The sequence below is a fragment of the Lycium barbarum genome, chromosome 5 (assembly GCF_019175385.1).
Source record: "Lycium barbarum isolate Lr01 chromosome 5, ASM1917538v2, whole genome shotgun sequence".
NCBI lineage: Eukaryota > Viridiplantae > Streptophyta > Magnoliopsida > Solanales > Solanaceae > Lycium > Lycium barbarum.
The window spans coordinates 137103366-137119428 of NC_083341.1; the positions used below are offsets into that span (position 1 = coordinate 137103366).

Here is a 16063-nt window from a genome sequence, read left to right on the forward strand (position 1 = left end):
GTATTCAATTTTGATTTTTGGATAATAACTTGTCAGAGATAGTTAAGAACTAGTCCAAAATACTAGTCATTATGACTCACCTTTTACAATCTGTATATAAATGCTGAGGTACTTCCTATATTTGATATTTGAGTCTCAAGTCCTTATTAGCTATTATAACATACCTTCTATATTACTGAAAGACAATGATTCATCGGTTTTATGTTTCTTGGGATGCATCATCACTAGATTTTTTTTTTTTCGGTTTAGATACAACTATATATGCGATATAAGTGAGTTACAAGCTTGTGAATTAACATTTGATTTAGTTTACAAAATTTGATATCACGTTGCATGGAGTATATTATTTGATCGCATATTAATCAAATACAAATTTTCTAGTGGATAGCAGCTCCCTGAATGAGCATGACGAATAACCTATATATATATATTAATTATCATGGTGAGGGAGAGAAAAATGAATAATTATAATATTTGTATGATTTATAAAACTGTATCACATAATTTAGAATTCTGAAAATCATAAGTTAAAATATAAAAAAAGTTAACATAATATGATAATAGATGAAGATAAATTAACATAACTTAGAATTCTCTGTTCGCCGCAGGCAAAGAGAAAGTTCACTCCCCGTACATTTCCCTAATATTCCCCACTTTTCAAACAAATCAAGAAAAATCATCAAACTTTCGGGGTTTATGTATAAATTGTTAAATTTCAAAATCAAATTAGTAGTATTCTTCTCTTATCTTCCAAATTACATGACATGACGAGCTCTCGTGAGCTCAACAATGAAGGAATTAGAAAAAGAAGGAAGAAGAGAGGGAGATAAGGAGAAAGCCAGAGAAAAATTAGATATTTTCATTTATCATACTCCCTCTATCCCAACTTAAGTATCTTATTTTCCTTTTTGATCTGTTCCTGAAAATAGTATCTCCCTTTTATATTTAATAAACTTGATAATTGAAATATCCTACGATTCAAATGATATTATAATACATTACATACATTTTTAATTTAAAATAACAAGATTCAAAAGTATATTTTCGCAAATTTCGTGTCTAATCAAACTAAGAGTGAGGACTGAGTAGCAGCATATATATTAACAATTCAAAAGAAGTCTATTAACAATAAATCTAGAACTTAAAGGACTATTATGCAAATAGTTAAACCTTCTAAAAAAATCCCAAAACGTGACATTGCACCTTTTCTATAACTATCAACATCATCATCATTTCAACCGGATCTTCTTCGACCCGAAAATAATTTCAAATTCTCAGTTCTTACAAAACCTAACCCTAATTCTTCAATTTTTTTCAATTCAATGGCCAGTGATTCCAATGAACCTGCTATTCGTAAACACCATCGATCTTCTCCTTCAGATGAAGATAACGGAGAACCATCGAAACGCCGTAAACACCGTCACCACCACCGTCACCATCGCCACCACAGCAAAAAATCCGACCCGAAACCCGATTCGAAACCCGAAAACGACACGGGTAAACCGAAAGGTGAGATTGAGAATTTAGGGATTGGTACTGTTATTGGTGTTGCTGATTTAGGGATTGATTATGATGATATGGAAGAAGGTGAAATTATTGAGGATGATGACGTGGCAACAAAAAAATTGGAGAATGAAGATGATTTGGACATGGTCTGTTTAGATTTCTTTCCATTCTTATTTCGCTATAAATAAATATCTGTGTTTATTTTTTTTTATTAGCAATGCAATTTATTTTAGTTTTTGTAAAAAAGATGTCTTTTTTGGTAAGTAGGGGAGAACTAATGTTTTCAAATGCAAAATTTCCACTTTAAGCAACCAAAATAGTGCATGTGTTTGGAGTTTTACGATTTTAGGGGTCGTTTGGTAGCTAGATAGAAGGCAAGTTGTTCATGTATTAAATTCCGCATAAGTAATAGTACCATGTTTGGGTGGTTAGGAGGTAAGTTATTCATGGATTAGTTATGAGGTAAGTTATTCAACTTTAAGGGGTAGTTTGGTAGGAGGTTAGAGTTATGCAGGTACTAGTAACAGTGGCGTACGCAGTATTTTTAGTAAGATTGTCGATATTGATAGAAGAAAGAACAAGAATTTAATTATCACATATGCAATATAAGATATACCCTTGACCTTTTGGTTTAGTTTAGTTTTAAGTCCAACCTCGAGGAACAAAATTGGGCGCTAAACCATTGCACCACGTGGTATCCTTTGCCAAGGGGTGTCATTTCCTTTAATATATTATTATTATGTGCATAGTATTAATAAATATATATTTAGTAAAATTTTCCGACGAAGGGGTGTCGGGTGACACCCTTCGGTCAACGTGGGTGCGCCCCTGAGTAGTAATACATAGATTAGTTATGAGGGAATCTATCTATTATTTTATGCAGAGATTAGTTATTCATGTATTAGTTATGCAGGTTTCTAAATTGCAAACCCAACTATGTATTAATTATATACATGAATAACTTACCTCTTAACCAGTTACCAAATGTGGTATTACTTATGCAGAATTTAATACCTGCATAACTCACGTCCAAACCAGCTACCAAACGACGCCTAACTAAGCAACCAAAAAAGGCCTGTATTTGGATTTTTACGGTTTTCAGTGTCAAATACATGTTAAATTAATGTTGTTTCAACGGTGTGATTAATAAGTGTGTTGCACAAAACAGACATGAGAATTATGTATTCCATACAGAGATTTGAACTTCACTATTACATTGAGGACAAAGTTACTCTAGGCGTGTCCTGGTGACTGAGGGCTTTCTTTTTATTAGTAAGAAACTTTCTTGCGATTGCTAAAATTTTATATTTTTTTTGTCTGCTAAAATGTTGGGAAGTTGTACTTTATCATTTAATTCGGCTCATGTTTCTTGTCTAGGAGTTGCATGAACCTCAAGGACAAGGGCCTACAGACAATGTGGAAAAAGTCGACAGAGATTCCGCTGCTTCAGGACGGCATGATGAGCAAAGGAAAAGTAGAAAATCTAATAGTTCTAGAGAAAGGAAATCCAGTGACAAGCATTTTGCGAATGGTAGTTACATAGCTGAATCTCATAAATTGGACTCTAAAGCTCAGAAAGAAGATAGTTTTGCTGGTGAAGAAAGTAGAAAGAAAAAGAGCTATGATGAGGATGAAAGTGATATACAGGATCAAAGAAAATCTATGACACCTGAAAATGTTGGGAAGAGGCATAGATCTGTTAGGGTATCATCTTCTCGTGATGAGCACCATGAAGAGAAACATGTTACAAGGTCATCCAAGTCACCTGATCGGTCCAGAGGAAGATCGCGATCCAAAAGTGTTTTAGAGGAGTCTTTCCTTGTACCTAAGTCTCGTGAGAAAGATGACACAAATGAGAGGGAAAGCAGATATAGAAGTAACTTGGATGATGGGGAAATTGGACACAACAGAGACTATCGACATGGAAGCCGAGAGTCTTCAAGGGATTGGGAAAAAGAGCATAATTCTAGTTACAGCAGACGCTCTAGGGAAGGGTATCATAACCGGGAAAGTGTTGACAGATATCGGGAGAGTAGCATGGAGAATTACAGGGATAGAGTGAGAGAGAAAGACAGGGAGCGCGAGTTGGCTAGAGAAAAGGGAAGGGAGAGTCATAAGGAGAAGGAGAGGGAAAGGGAGAGGGAAAGGGAGAGGGAGAGGGACAGAGAGAGGGAAAGAGAGAAAGCTCGAGATAGGGAAAGAGAGAGGGAGAGGGATAGAGAACGGGAATATGCAAGGGGGACAGTGAGGGAGAGGGATAGAGAGAGAGATAGTTTCAGAGAGAGGGAGGAGAGAGAAAGGAGGAATAGGGATAGGGAAAGCAGAGGACGTAGTAGGGAGGCAGATAGGGATAGATATAGTGATAGGTCCAGCAGGCAGCGGAGATATGATGACCTTGATGATGGTCCTGCTTATAGTAGATGTAATAGACATTATGAGACTGATATTGAGAGAGAAAGGACAAGTGATCATTTCAAAACTGAGAACACAAAGCAAAAAGCTGTAGAGACAGACAGTGAGAAATCTAGAAGGTATTGCTAATTCTAACTAGGAACTTTTATGTCAGAAACTCTTCAGTAGAGTTGATTGCCTTAATGTGTGGTTTTTGTTGTTCTCATTTTTGGTGTATTGCAGAGATGAAGTTGAGCAGGAGGATTATCAGGAAAAAATTGTTTCCCAGCTTGCTGAACAGGAAGAAGAAGACGAACTTGATAGAATTAAGGAGGAGAGCCGAAGGCGAAGGCAAGCTATTCTTGAAAAATATAAGAATCAGCAGTCGCAGGAGGAAAAAGTTACTCTGTCCGGGGACGTCGGTAACTTCTTGGACTTGCGATCTCTTGATATATTATTTGATTCTGTTTTGCTGTATTTAATTTGAACTTTGGCCTGTCTAGAGTTTTACGTGAACGACGAAAGTCGTTGTTTGGTCAATTGTTTTGCTTTTCAGTTGTTAAACCTTACGTGGTAAAGCACCTTCAGGTTTACTGTCTGCTTATTCATGAGTATAAGCTGTGAATGTTGTACTTTGGCTAATCAATCACCTGTTTTGCATAGCAGTTTAAGTGCCAAATTCATGCTTGCTTAATGAGTTTAATTTTTAATTTGAACTTAAATATGTATGGTATAGATATTAGGATGTCGAGTTGAACTCTGTCTCCATTCAGGTTTTATGAAGTTTGACATTGCACCGTAAACCATCCAGAGTTATATACTAAGATATTTTTCTGTTGATGCTCTGCATGTTTCTCTTTTCTGGATTGAGTTTCTGGTCTCTAACTATGTTTTTCATTTTGTGGCATTAGTTGAGGTTTACATGGATCAGTCCACTCAAAAGCCTGCAGCAGGAGACAATGTTGTGCCAGAGTCGATTGATGGTAAAAGCAATGGTGCAGATGTCCATGTGGATGAGCCAACTTTTTCTGTTGGGAAATCACCTTTGCAGGATGGTGATATTGCTGACGAGCAGGCTTCTGGAGCTGGTGGACTGGGAAAGGGTACTCCAAAGGTGTGTTTCCATGTCATTGGTTTTTCCTTTCCGTGGATCGGTGGTACTCATTCTGCTTATTTATCTTTCAACACTATTTTCTGGGAGCTCTTAATTCTTGTTCCATTTGTCTTAGGGTTTTGTTTTAGAATTAGTTGATGCAGTACTGTGCCTTCTGGGTTTGCTTTTTGCTCCAGTAATCCTTCTCCCAAATGCGGACTTTATCTGATGATTGACTTTCGTTTACTACATTTTGCAGAGTGAGAGGTCGGCTGATATGTTTTGTGACGATATATTTGGAGAATCACCTGCTGGCATCCGGAAAATGGTCGGTCTTTGTCTTAGAAACATTGGTTTAGAAATATAGTCAGAGATTTTGGGTTGCTCATTCTTGGACTTTGGCTTGTGTTGACTTATAATGTCTAGAGACTCTTGTTATGAAATCCAATGTAGTACTGTTATGAAATCCAATGCAGTACTTGTTATCTTGGCCATCTCATTGCTTTCTTGTGCCTCTTGATTCTATTCATGGGATTATGTGCTGGACTGTTCTCTCTTATCCTGCGGAACCCAAAATGATAAATGCTGAACCATTTTGGACATGATGACTACAAAATAGCTTTCACTTTATTATGTTTCTAGCTGAGACTTGAAAGTTGCTCCCCTTTTCCACACTGGGAGTGTGTCTGTTTATTTTAGCTATGGCAGACTTTGTAATACCATTCAGTATAAATTTTGATGTCTACAAGTAATGCATTGTTAGAACTCTGGATTCTGTGAGTCCCTCTACTTCCTTGCTCCACGCTGCCCAAACAGTAACAAAGAAACACCCCGGCCAACAAGAGAAAAAAAGGGGATTGTTTTCTTGCTTTGTGTTCACACTTGTACTGAAACTGAGGAAAACATGTTTACTGTGCTAATAGGAAGTCCTTTCCTTGTCTATGTAATAAGTACATGGATTTCATGTTTCTCTGGTTTTATCTGTTGTCTTTCAGGGCAAAGGAGATGGCGTGGCAGTTGAGCGCAGTGGCCTTCATGATAATTGGGATGATCCAGAAGGGTATTATAGTAAGTATTTCACTCACTTGTTACCTGGAACCTTCATATTTCAGCATTTACTTCAGAGTATGCTGGTACTGCTACATTTTATATGTGCCACGATATTCCTTGATATTTACTCATGAGAGCCTCTTTCTCTGTGTTAATTGTTATCTGAAGATGCTTGATAAATTTTGAGTTACTCATTTTCTGTTTGCTTCTGTTGGATAATTACAACAACAACAACAACAACATACCTAGTGTGGTCCCATAAGTGGGGTCTGGGGAGGGTAGGATGTACGCAGACCTTACCACTACCTTTATGGGGTAGAGAGACTGTTTCCGAAAGACCCCCGGCTCAATAGTGCTATTCATTCAGGTTCAGAGGCACAAAATACTTCTTGTATTTCTAGTTGAGATTATATTTTTGCTACGTGATATTATCTCTCCCATTCTTTTGTTTCTCCAATTATCCACCGAGTTTAGAACCGTGTGGCACTGACCCTCAGGGATTCTCGGATATAAAAAAAGGTTGATATGATTTCTGCCAGAAAGTAGTTTCAGCCTTCTGCTAGTTATGTTCATTAATTTTTTATTTGATGGCTATAGAACCGTTGTCTTAGTTGATGTCTTCTTGTTGGTTTGCAGGTTATCGGTTCGGAGAAATTCTTGATGGCCGTTATGAGATTGTTGCTGCTCATGGTAAAGGAGTCTTTTCTACTGTTGTTCGGGCTAGAGATCTCAAGGCTAGATCTGGTGACCCTGAAGAAGTAGCAATAAAAATGATACGCAATAATGAAACGATGTAAGTTTTTAAATTTTCCCATTTCGTTCTACCCATTGCTTGTTCTGGTGACCTAATTTTGTTTTCTCATCGTTGTCAGGTATAAAGCTGGTATGGAAGAGTTGGTCATATTGAAGAAGCTAGTTGGTGCAGATCCTGAAGATAAGCGCCACTGTGTTCGTTTTATTTCTAGCTTCAAGTACCGGAATCATCTCTGTTTAGTTTTTGAGTCTCTTCATATGAATCTCCGTGAGGTTCTGAAGAAGTTTGGGCGTAACATTGGACTCAAACTTACTGCTGTGAGGACGTATGCCAAGCAACTTTTCATTGCTTTGAAGCATTTAAAAAATTGTGGTGTGCTTCATTGTGATATTAAACCCGACAACATGCTGGTAAGTGGCAAGTTTTGAGTAATCTTCATCTTACCGCGGCCTAGCTAATTCTCCGACTTTACACCTGCTGAGAGTAGCCTTCTTTGCTTTGCTTCCTTTAATTTGTATGTATATGTTGACTTTTCTGTATTTATTTGTTTAGGTAAATGAAGCGAAAAATGTGCTGAAGCTTTGTGACTTTGGTAATGCTATGTTTGCTGGCAAAAACGAAATTACTCCATACCTCGTGAGCCGTTTTTACCGTGCCCCAGAGATCAGTAAGCATCAATTCTTAAAATTTTCTTTTTATACTTTTCGGATTTCCCCTTTTTCACTTTGTTTCTATTGTTCAATGCTCCGACATTGATCCTAAGGTAGTTTTGTGAATGCGTGGTTTTGTTTGATTAAGTTCTGTATTTTGTCGTGTTGCAGTACTTGGCTTGTCGTATGATCATCCGATGGATATATGGTCTGTTGGTTGCTGTTTGTTTGAGCTTTATGCTGGGAAAGTGTTATTTCCAGGTCCAAGTAATAATGACATGCTTCGTCTTCATATGGAATTGAAAGGTCCATTTCCAAAAAAGATGCTTAGAAAGGTTCGTCTTAGACATTCTCTATTACCGTAATCTAATTAGAAATATTTATGATTTGAAGCAGTTCTGGGTGATTGGATTAGGTGCTGCTATTATAGTTTTTGCACCTTCCTTAATAATTGGCATGATATAGTCAGTATGGAAACAATAATTCTCTCCTTTTATTTCAGGGTGCGTTTACAGATCAACACTTTGACCAAGATCTCAATTTTCTTGCCACCGAAGAGGATCCTGTGACAAAAAAGGTCGTTTCTTGTAGACTATAGCCTGTCCTGTCACTCTCTGATAAACAAACCATTGATAGTCATTAATGATAACCTTGCTGTATATTAAATTTGGTTGCACTTGTATATTTTTGCAGGCTATGAGGAAGCTGATTGTTAACATCAAGCCAAAAGATATCAGTTCAATAATTTCGGGTTCTCCTGGTGAAGACCCAAAGATGTTGTCTCACTTTAAAGATCTTATGGAGAGAATCTTTGTGTTAGATCCAGAAAAGAGAATAACTGTTTCCCAGGCATTGAGCCACCCATTCATCACGGGCAAGTGAACGACAATGATGCTAGGGACATGCTGTTGCGCTAGATACTAGTGCATCATGATCATATGATCTTAGTTTATATTCAGTTCTCTAATCATTGGACTTTATCTGTTTTTATCTACTATCTTGGGTTAAGTGCTTCGGAGCTTGGCATGGTTGAAGTTGCAGAGAAGATTGCTGACCGTGGGAGATCTATATCTTGGCAGTTCTTTCAGTGGATTGTTTTCTGTTCTATCGTAAGATAACTTGCCAAAGGCGTTTTTCCCTTCTGTACTAATTCTTGATGGTGACATTATAAAGAGCTTCATTGAATTTTAATATAGTTATCATGTCTCAAGTGGTACTTTGGACTGAAGTCCTGAGAGTGGAAATTGACAGAAGCATAGTTATTCATATGTCTTTGTAAATAAACATTATGAGTAATCTGTTCGCTCTGAATGTAGATTGGGATCTGTTCTTTTAGTTTTCTTGACCTCTTGTCTTCAAATCTCTGGTTTAGTTGTTTGTTTATGTGGAATTTTATGTAGTTTTCAGGCCTTTTTCTTAATTGTGCATCTTCTCTCTTTTGTTTTACATACTCTTCAGAATCCTCGGGTCTTGGGAAGTCTAATTTACTTTTTCCTTCAGGATATCTACCAGGGCTTTGAGGCAAGATTCAGTGATTTAGATGCTTAAAAGGCACCCTGGAGAAGGTACCTTGGATTGTTTGTTAGGAATTACTGTGACACCCTTTAAATGTTGTGGATCATCTTGATTCCTCTAACATCAGCCAAAATTCGTGTTTTCTCCTTTGTGTTAACTTTTTAATTTTTCTTGACAAGTTCTGATTTCTGAACTTTAATTTGGTCTTGCCTGAAAAATTGAACGCCTGAGGGTGGCTTGTTAATGAGCCTCCTTAGGCTAGAATAGTAAAGCTATCAAGAGCAAGAGTATTTATTCTATTTGGGCTCATCGTTTTTTCTGGAAATAATTTGGAGTCATTGTTATTTCTTCTATTTCTTAAATCTTTGTATAAAAACACTTTCTAATGAAGTTGCATTGCATCTGATCCATGGTATGGTCATCCTGGAGCAATGTATGACTGGAGATGATCAGATGCAGCCTTGAAGTGAGAGTTGTTTCAGTGAGTTGTCAATTTGATTTTCTTGCTGTTCATTAAGAATAATATATTCTTACATCCCTTTGAGAAGTGTGGTATTGATGTGGCTTTTTGTCTTGCTAGGGTGTGGTTTTCATGCATCTGCAGTTCTAGTAAGTATCCTTGAATTTCATTACATCTCTGGTGTAATAGGTACCCATCTTTTGAAAACCTTATATTATTCTATCAATGTATTACGTTCAAAGTTTGCTAGTCATCCATGGAAATGACCGACTTGGAGTCCTCGGATTAAATTTTTTAACTGGTTTTGCTAATAAAGGCCATTGTGGATCAAAATCTCTCTCAAATTTCTGTTGTCACTCTACCTAACACTTAGTTCCCGTGCCAGATTGTCATGAAAACAATCATATGTCTAGCTTGCATTGGAATTTGACTTTGTAGCTCCTCTAAGCAACTGCTATTAAATTCTCTATAATTAGTTTAATTTTCGATTCTGCAAGATTGAAGTGTCGGTCTAAGCTACAACATGTCTTCATTGAGGCATCAGGAGATGTTCTGACTTGATTGTTCTTGAAGCCTATTGATTGGGAACTTCTGGAAACTTCCATATAGGTTGAAAGGATTTGAGGGAAATACACTGGAATGTGTCGGAGAGTTTGTGCCTGGAGCTCTCCAGCCTTTATTTGTGTTTGTTTTATTGGACGCCCTTGAACGAGGCAGGTTAGAGGATTGAGTGAGCTGCCCTCCAACGAGGTAAATTAGATAGGGAGAAACCTGATGGCATGGACTAGTGGTCAATGAAGTAGGAGGAGCAGCATGAGTCTCAGGGTCAAATTCCAGTGGAGGCAAAGAACACTAGGCGATTCCTTCCCATCTGCCTAAGCCTTGGTGGGTAGAGCTCAAGGCAGAGCTACTCAATACCCCTGTGCTGGTAGGAGGTAGTAAGTACCCGGTTGGCATAAAATAAGGGAGAAGTGTTATAGTGCTCTCCATTGTATGCTTTGTCGTATGTTACCTTATGCTAAATTTTAGCAAGTTGCCCACTTCAATAGGTGGCCAGTTGATGTTTCCCCATTTGAAGTGATGATAAACCTCAAACAAGTTTAATCTAGGACAAATTTACCATCCCACACGTAAAGAAAAAATAGAGCACAGTGATAGAGAAGAGGATTGGCGCTCATGTGTGTTAGTTGGCCATAAGGATGTGAGGAAATGTTTGGTTTCTGAACAAGCATGGGATTCTCGTTCAATATGCATTGCATTTTTCTCCAATCTACATAGTCAAGGAAACATTTGACCAGCTTCCCAATTTTTTTTTCTCTCCACTTTCTTAGGCACCAATGTTCTGCTCCTTGGCGAGGCCTCTCTGACTCTGGCTATCCAATTTGTAGCCATTAGACTTCATTATTGATGGCAAGCTCCAATAAGTAACTCTAGTTTTCTATCCACGGGATCTGGCCATCTCGAAAGAATTGAGATGTGACGTATAACCAAGAGTCTTTAAACCTCTCAACACATGACTACTATTCGGCTAGTAATCTTTCTATCCCATGCTAACAAATTCAACATTCAAGTTCGATTTCATTTTTTAGGCTTATGGTACGTTCATTGTCATGCTAGGCACTAGCAATTACTTTCGTCATTTATTAATTCTACGTGTTGGTGGGTTTCTATTTTTGTAGTTTTATTCTTGCAAAGAACTTCTACAATTCAAAGCATTCTAGGTTTTACTTCATTTTTCCACGTTTCTTGTAAAGTACAATCTTTTATCTATTTTCTAGCATGTCTTATATGTTATCGTCTTATCTGTTGCTATGCTGGAGTTTTTGTGCGCGATAGGAGGCATTAATTGTTTATTTGGGTTAAGACTAAGATGGACGGCTTGTCTTTCAAATTGCTTTGAATATAAAAAGTTGTTAGAAAATACACTTATCCAAAGGAGTGTAAGGGTTTTCAAAGAGAGTTTATAAAGCCCTAGCCACGCTACCCATAGCTTTAAGTTTCCGGTTACATGCTAGTTACCTTATTGGTTTGTCTAGGGGTTTGTAGAGGAGCTTATAATGTCGGGATTGTTCCACTCATAACTTAAAGATTTTGAGTTGGATATTTAGATTCTTTCACATGGTGTCTGAGATAACTTTTGGTAAGCCCGTTTTCACAATTGTATTACTCTGCTATTAGTTTGGTCTGGACTTCTCACTTGCTCAATTCAGTACATCGAGCCATTAATTTTTTTCAGGATTATCTTGTGGTTTGTTGAGCCTACTCGTTCTCTGCCCCATGCCCACTCTTCAGTTTATTGAGTCTATTCTCTCTCCCGCAACTTTTGGTCCATTCTCGCCTGGTGTCTCTCCTCAGGTTCATCTTTAGTTCCTTAATAAAATTGAGCAAAAAAAAAAAAAGAGATCTTCAAATTTCCACGTGTAAACTCTAGAATCGGGACTACACGTGTGGAAGGTTGTTAAAGGATACACTTGTCCCTTATATGTTGTGTAAGAATTTCCAAAGGAGTCTATAATATTCTAGGTAACTCCATCCATAGTCTTAATGCTTTGGGTTGGGTGCTCATATTCCTTCACATAGTATCAGAGCCAACTTTGGGAAGTCCGTTGTCACTATCGCAATTCTATTTGTATTCTTCTGCTTTTGGACCCGCTCTCTTTTAATTTAGCTCATTGAGCCATTGTCTATGCTACGGCCCATCTTAATTTGTTCTGCTCCTTTAGGTCCATTTTTCAGTCCTTTCATAAAAAAGGCAACAAGAAAAGAACATAAAAAAGAAACAGAGATCTTCAAAAATTCATGTGTAAATTGGATCTCTGTTTTGAACCAATGATCCTTGATCGGCTCCCCAGTTCTAAATGACTAATTTAGTTGTATTAAATTTCTAACGTCTTAATGAACACAAGATCATTTTACCAACTAAATTTTGTTGTCTTGACGCTCCTTAAAGAGAGAACACACGAGCGTCGAGACAACATGCCTTACCACCTTGGTGCTTGCACCGAAGTGCTACATACTGGTAAAGTGCTCCTTAAGGTTCAACTAGATTTAGGGTTAAACATGTTCCAATGAGAAGGTACTCTTGCATGTGCTCATTCTCTCCCTCTCCTAAATAATGAAACTATGTAAATGCTTAGTTAAATCTCAATTTTGGTTGGATTTTTCTGTGTGCGCATTTTTAATTGCAAGGGTGGGCATAAAATTGAAGAGATCAACTTAAATAAAAAAAATTGATTTTTCGGTTTTTGGGGTTCAGTGATTATATCTTAATATTATCGGGTCTTCGATATGGTTCTTCAGTTAATCAGAAAAGTGAAGTCGAAGAAGTTGTGGCTCCTCTATACATTACCCTTTAGTTTCAAAATTTCTCTAGCCCAATTGTCCACATATGACTGAAGCTCAGAGCTGTAACCCAAAACCTAGGCTTTAAGCTTAGTTAAGCTAGGGCTCAAAGTGTCATTTCAATTTCGTTGCTGATGCGTAGTCACCACACACACACCATCTCACGTTTACCCTGCATTGCTGCCGTACCAGCCTGCTCCGAGTCCCTTTTCCTCTCTCGTGAGAAGTCCTAGGTAGATTTTAGTCGATTGACCTGATGATGGAGTGCAACATCAAAGTTTAAAATGATAAAATTAAAGTGAATCTTTGCTCCTGCTTTTATTCCTCTGAACGTAAGATAAGTTTACCCATACTTCATTCCTGTTACTTTAAAAGAGTTGCTTAATTCATAGTCCACAAAGAATTTGGCCAGCTGATTATGTACTCACATCAGGTAAATCATTTTACAAGATGTGAATTTTAATAATACAAACTCAACATGTCAATTTTTGAAAATCCAATTAACGAAGCTAATCTGAGGAAAAATTAAATCTGAACACCCTTTGTTTCGGTAAAAGAAAGAAAAAGTCCAGAATAACATGCCCAAATCAACCGAACTGAACTTTTGAAAACTGAAATAAAAAACTGCATTAACTTCGGTTCGGTTTTCGGTTTGCCTCATCTAAAATTAAAAATTAAAAATGAACTGAACTTCTGGAAAAACAAACCGAACCGATCAACCTACACCCTACTTGATCGTATCAATCACACCCTTGAAGGAAAAAGGTAAAGGAGTGACAAAATGGCATTAGTTGGATGTCACTAATTGGTTTACATCGCTTAGTTGCTGTTGTAGTATCAAAGGTAAAGAAAAAGAGTTACGTGCTCCGTCTTCATTTATTTTAGGAACCAAAACATTGATGTGGTTGTCAAGGTGTCTAAGTGGAGGAAAAAAAAATCTTACCTCCTTGATTTTACACCCCTTCAACTCTGGACATTCATCGTTCCCATTATGCTCATATAAAGCAAAACGTTAGGAAATTACTAGTTTGCTAATTATCGTGCTGTTGTTGGATATCTAAGGCTTACCTTACACCGTAAAAGCTTAGTATCATTTTTTTCCGTTTTCATTTAGAACACACAAGAAACTTGCACTTACCCTGTATAACTCAATATATGGCACATCATGTTTACTTGTCAAATGGTAAATTACTCGTTTTAACTCGCTCAATTTTGTTCCATTTTGAACTCTTGGTTATGTGCTTTGTTGGTGTATGCTACCAGAGATGGTTGGGTGAAGTAGCTTTTAAGACTGAAGGTAGCATCCATATAACTTAAAATAAGGAAATTCTGGTAAATTTGGTTATTTTATTGAAGTTAAAATAAATGTTTTGAATATAAAAATGTACTATATCATCCCTCACATCTTCACTTATTTATCCAAGTTTGCAGGTCAACGGGAAAAATAAAATTATTTTCCTTTTAAAAATTAACAGTTTGGCCATTGTGGATTTAAAATGGATTTGTGCGCATATAGGTGGACCGCTAACTCCAAATGCATAACTTCACTTGATTTTGGCCAGTTCATTTGAACTTACTTTAGATGAGCTTGGGGGAGTAGCTTAAAATGACTCACTTTGACTCCCCCTTGGTTTAAATGATTGCACCCATTGTTTGTGGTTTGGTTCTCTCGTTATTTATCTTTGATGCAGCACTCACATACTTCTATCCGTGACTTGACTGAAATTCTTGGGATCTCTATTTCTGGTGTCTTAAAGTGTTTAGCGTTTCCTTTTACATTTTATTATGTCTTCAGTTTGAACAGCAGTTGTCCTTTGAGGAGTTTGTTTTTGGCTCATGTGTGTGTTTGTTATTCTTTAGAATTCTATTGTCATTCTAATGAGCCTTTATAAATTTAAAAGTATTCAGAATTCATTGAAACCTGCGTACATTGTATCGATTAACATTGCAGATCACTTTTTATTGTATAATAAATGACATTACCCATCACTAGTTTGGATAAATGTGAGAAGGGTAAAGAGCCAAAGTTGCCCTTGAACTATGTGACTGTGAAATGGGCTAACTTCTAACCATAAGGGCAAGTTCTTGGATCTTTTCTCTGTTGTTCATTAATTAGACTCTAATTATCTGGATTAGCGCAAAAACTAGCCTCGTGACTACACGGTCACAAAAATGCAGCTTCACAGCACCCAAAAATTTCTACACTTATGTATCGTGAAGTAAATTTTCTTAAACAAATATATTTGAGGGGAAGAATTTGCTGCCATTGCGAGTTGTCTATTTGGTTTTGCTATATTCGCTTATCACTTTGAAATATTCATCAGCTGCATTTGCTGCACCAATCTGTTTTATACGTAGAGGTTATAGCACGAATATATGAAATGGAAGACTGTATTAGGAGACTTATGCTTGCTTTACTTCTCTGTCTCTTGATCTTGTTAATGTTGGACTATAGTGCAACAATGCCCTTCACATTTTTGCGGTCAAAGGATTTAAAAAAAAATTTGCTCATATTTTTTACTAGCTTCTTGGTGGTTAGAGCATTCGTTCTTTGTAATAATACACACTTCATGGCATGAGTGTCATTATGGAACTTGTTGACATTTTCATAGATTGTTAATTGATTATATCCTGCCTTGATTCCTTGCAAAACTGTGGATTCAGTTCAGATACTAGTATGGACATAATGCTTCATGATAGTTGGGGAAAGTTTTCTTTAGTGTATACAGTGGTTACTAAAACTGGTGCTCCATTTGCATGCTGCTGCGCTAACGCTGAAGAATTCTTTGCTTGACCGGATGTGCTTTTAACTCTTCGATATTTCAGCTCATTAACATTTGCCAGGATATTGTAGCCTTAGCAGTGCAATTCTCAGTTACGCAAGCCTGCTGATATCTTTAGTGCTGTGACTCTATCTACTTTGTTTCTTGTTGACCCGTATAACAAGTTGTGGTTCAGCTCGAAAGAGTGTGTTTGGGCAGGGCCATTTATTGATGTTCGCATTTATTCTATGAATATCAGTTGGAAGGGTTTATTCACACAAAAAACTTTCTGATATTTCTTAGCTTAAAGTTACTACATGTGATTGGACAGTCACATGAAAAGTTGAAGTCTATCAATGGCAAAAAGTGAGAAGAAGCTTGAGGTCTCTATGCTTTTGTATCGTAAATATATTGCTAATTTTAGTGATGGAAGGTGCAAATGTACCAGTTTCCGGTTGGACGATAGAAGCAAGTATAGTTGTGTGTTCATGTACACACACATATGAATATTAAGATATATGATTAAGGTGTATTTAACCA

General features: G+C 37.1%; 1 protein-coding gene across 5 annotated transcripts; it reads left to right on the forward strand.

Moving 5' to 3' along the window:
• The first annotated feature begins 1175 nt into the window (after window positions 1-1175).
• LOC132641794 (uncharacterized) lies at window positions 1176-15911 on the forward strand. Of its 5 annotated transcripts, XR_009582975.1 has the most exons (16): window positions 1176-1652; window positions 2884-4037; window positions 4141-4319; window positions 4809-5011; window positions 5250-5318; window positions 5986-6058; window positions 6677-6833; window positions 6913-7204; window positions 7347-7461; window positions 7616-7779; window positions 7947-8021; window positions 8138-8553; window positions 8945-9009; window positions 9389-9440; window positions 9540-9568; window positions 15426-15911. XR_009582975.1 is itself a non-coding variant. In XM_060358886.1 (12 exons), the coding sequence occupies exons 1-12, from the start codon at window positions 1323-1325 to the stop codon at window positions 8324-8326; spliced, it is 3000 nt and encodes a 999-aa protein (XP_060214869.1). In that variant the 5' UTR covers window positions 1176-1322; the 3' UTR covers window positions 8327-8779. The 5 variants fall into 5 exon arrangements, 1 of the variants encoding a protein (XP_060214869.1); XR_009582974.1 differs by having other exon boundaries at window positions 8945-9440; XR_009582973.1 differs by lacking the exon at window positions 15426-15911 and having other exon boundaries at window positions 9540-11818.
• Window positions 15912-16063: the final 152 nt, after the last annotated feature.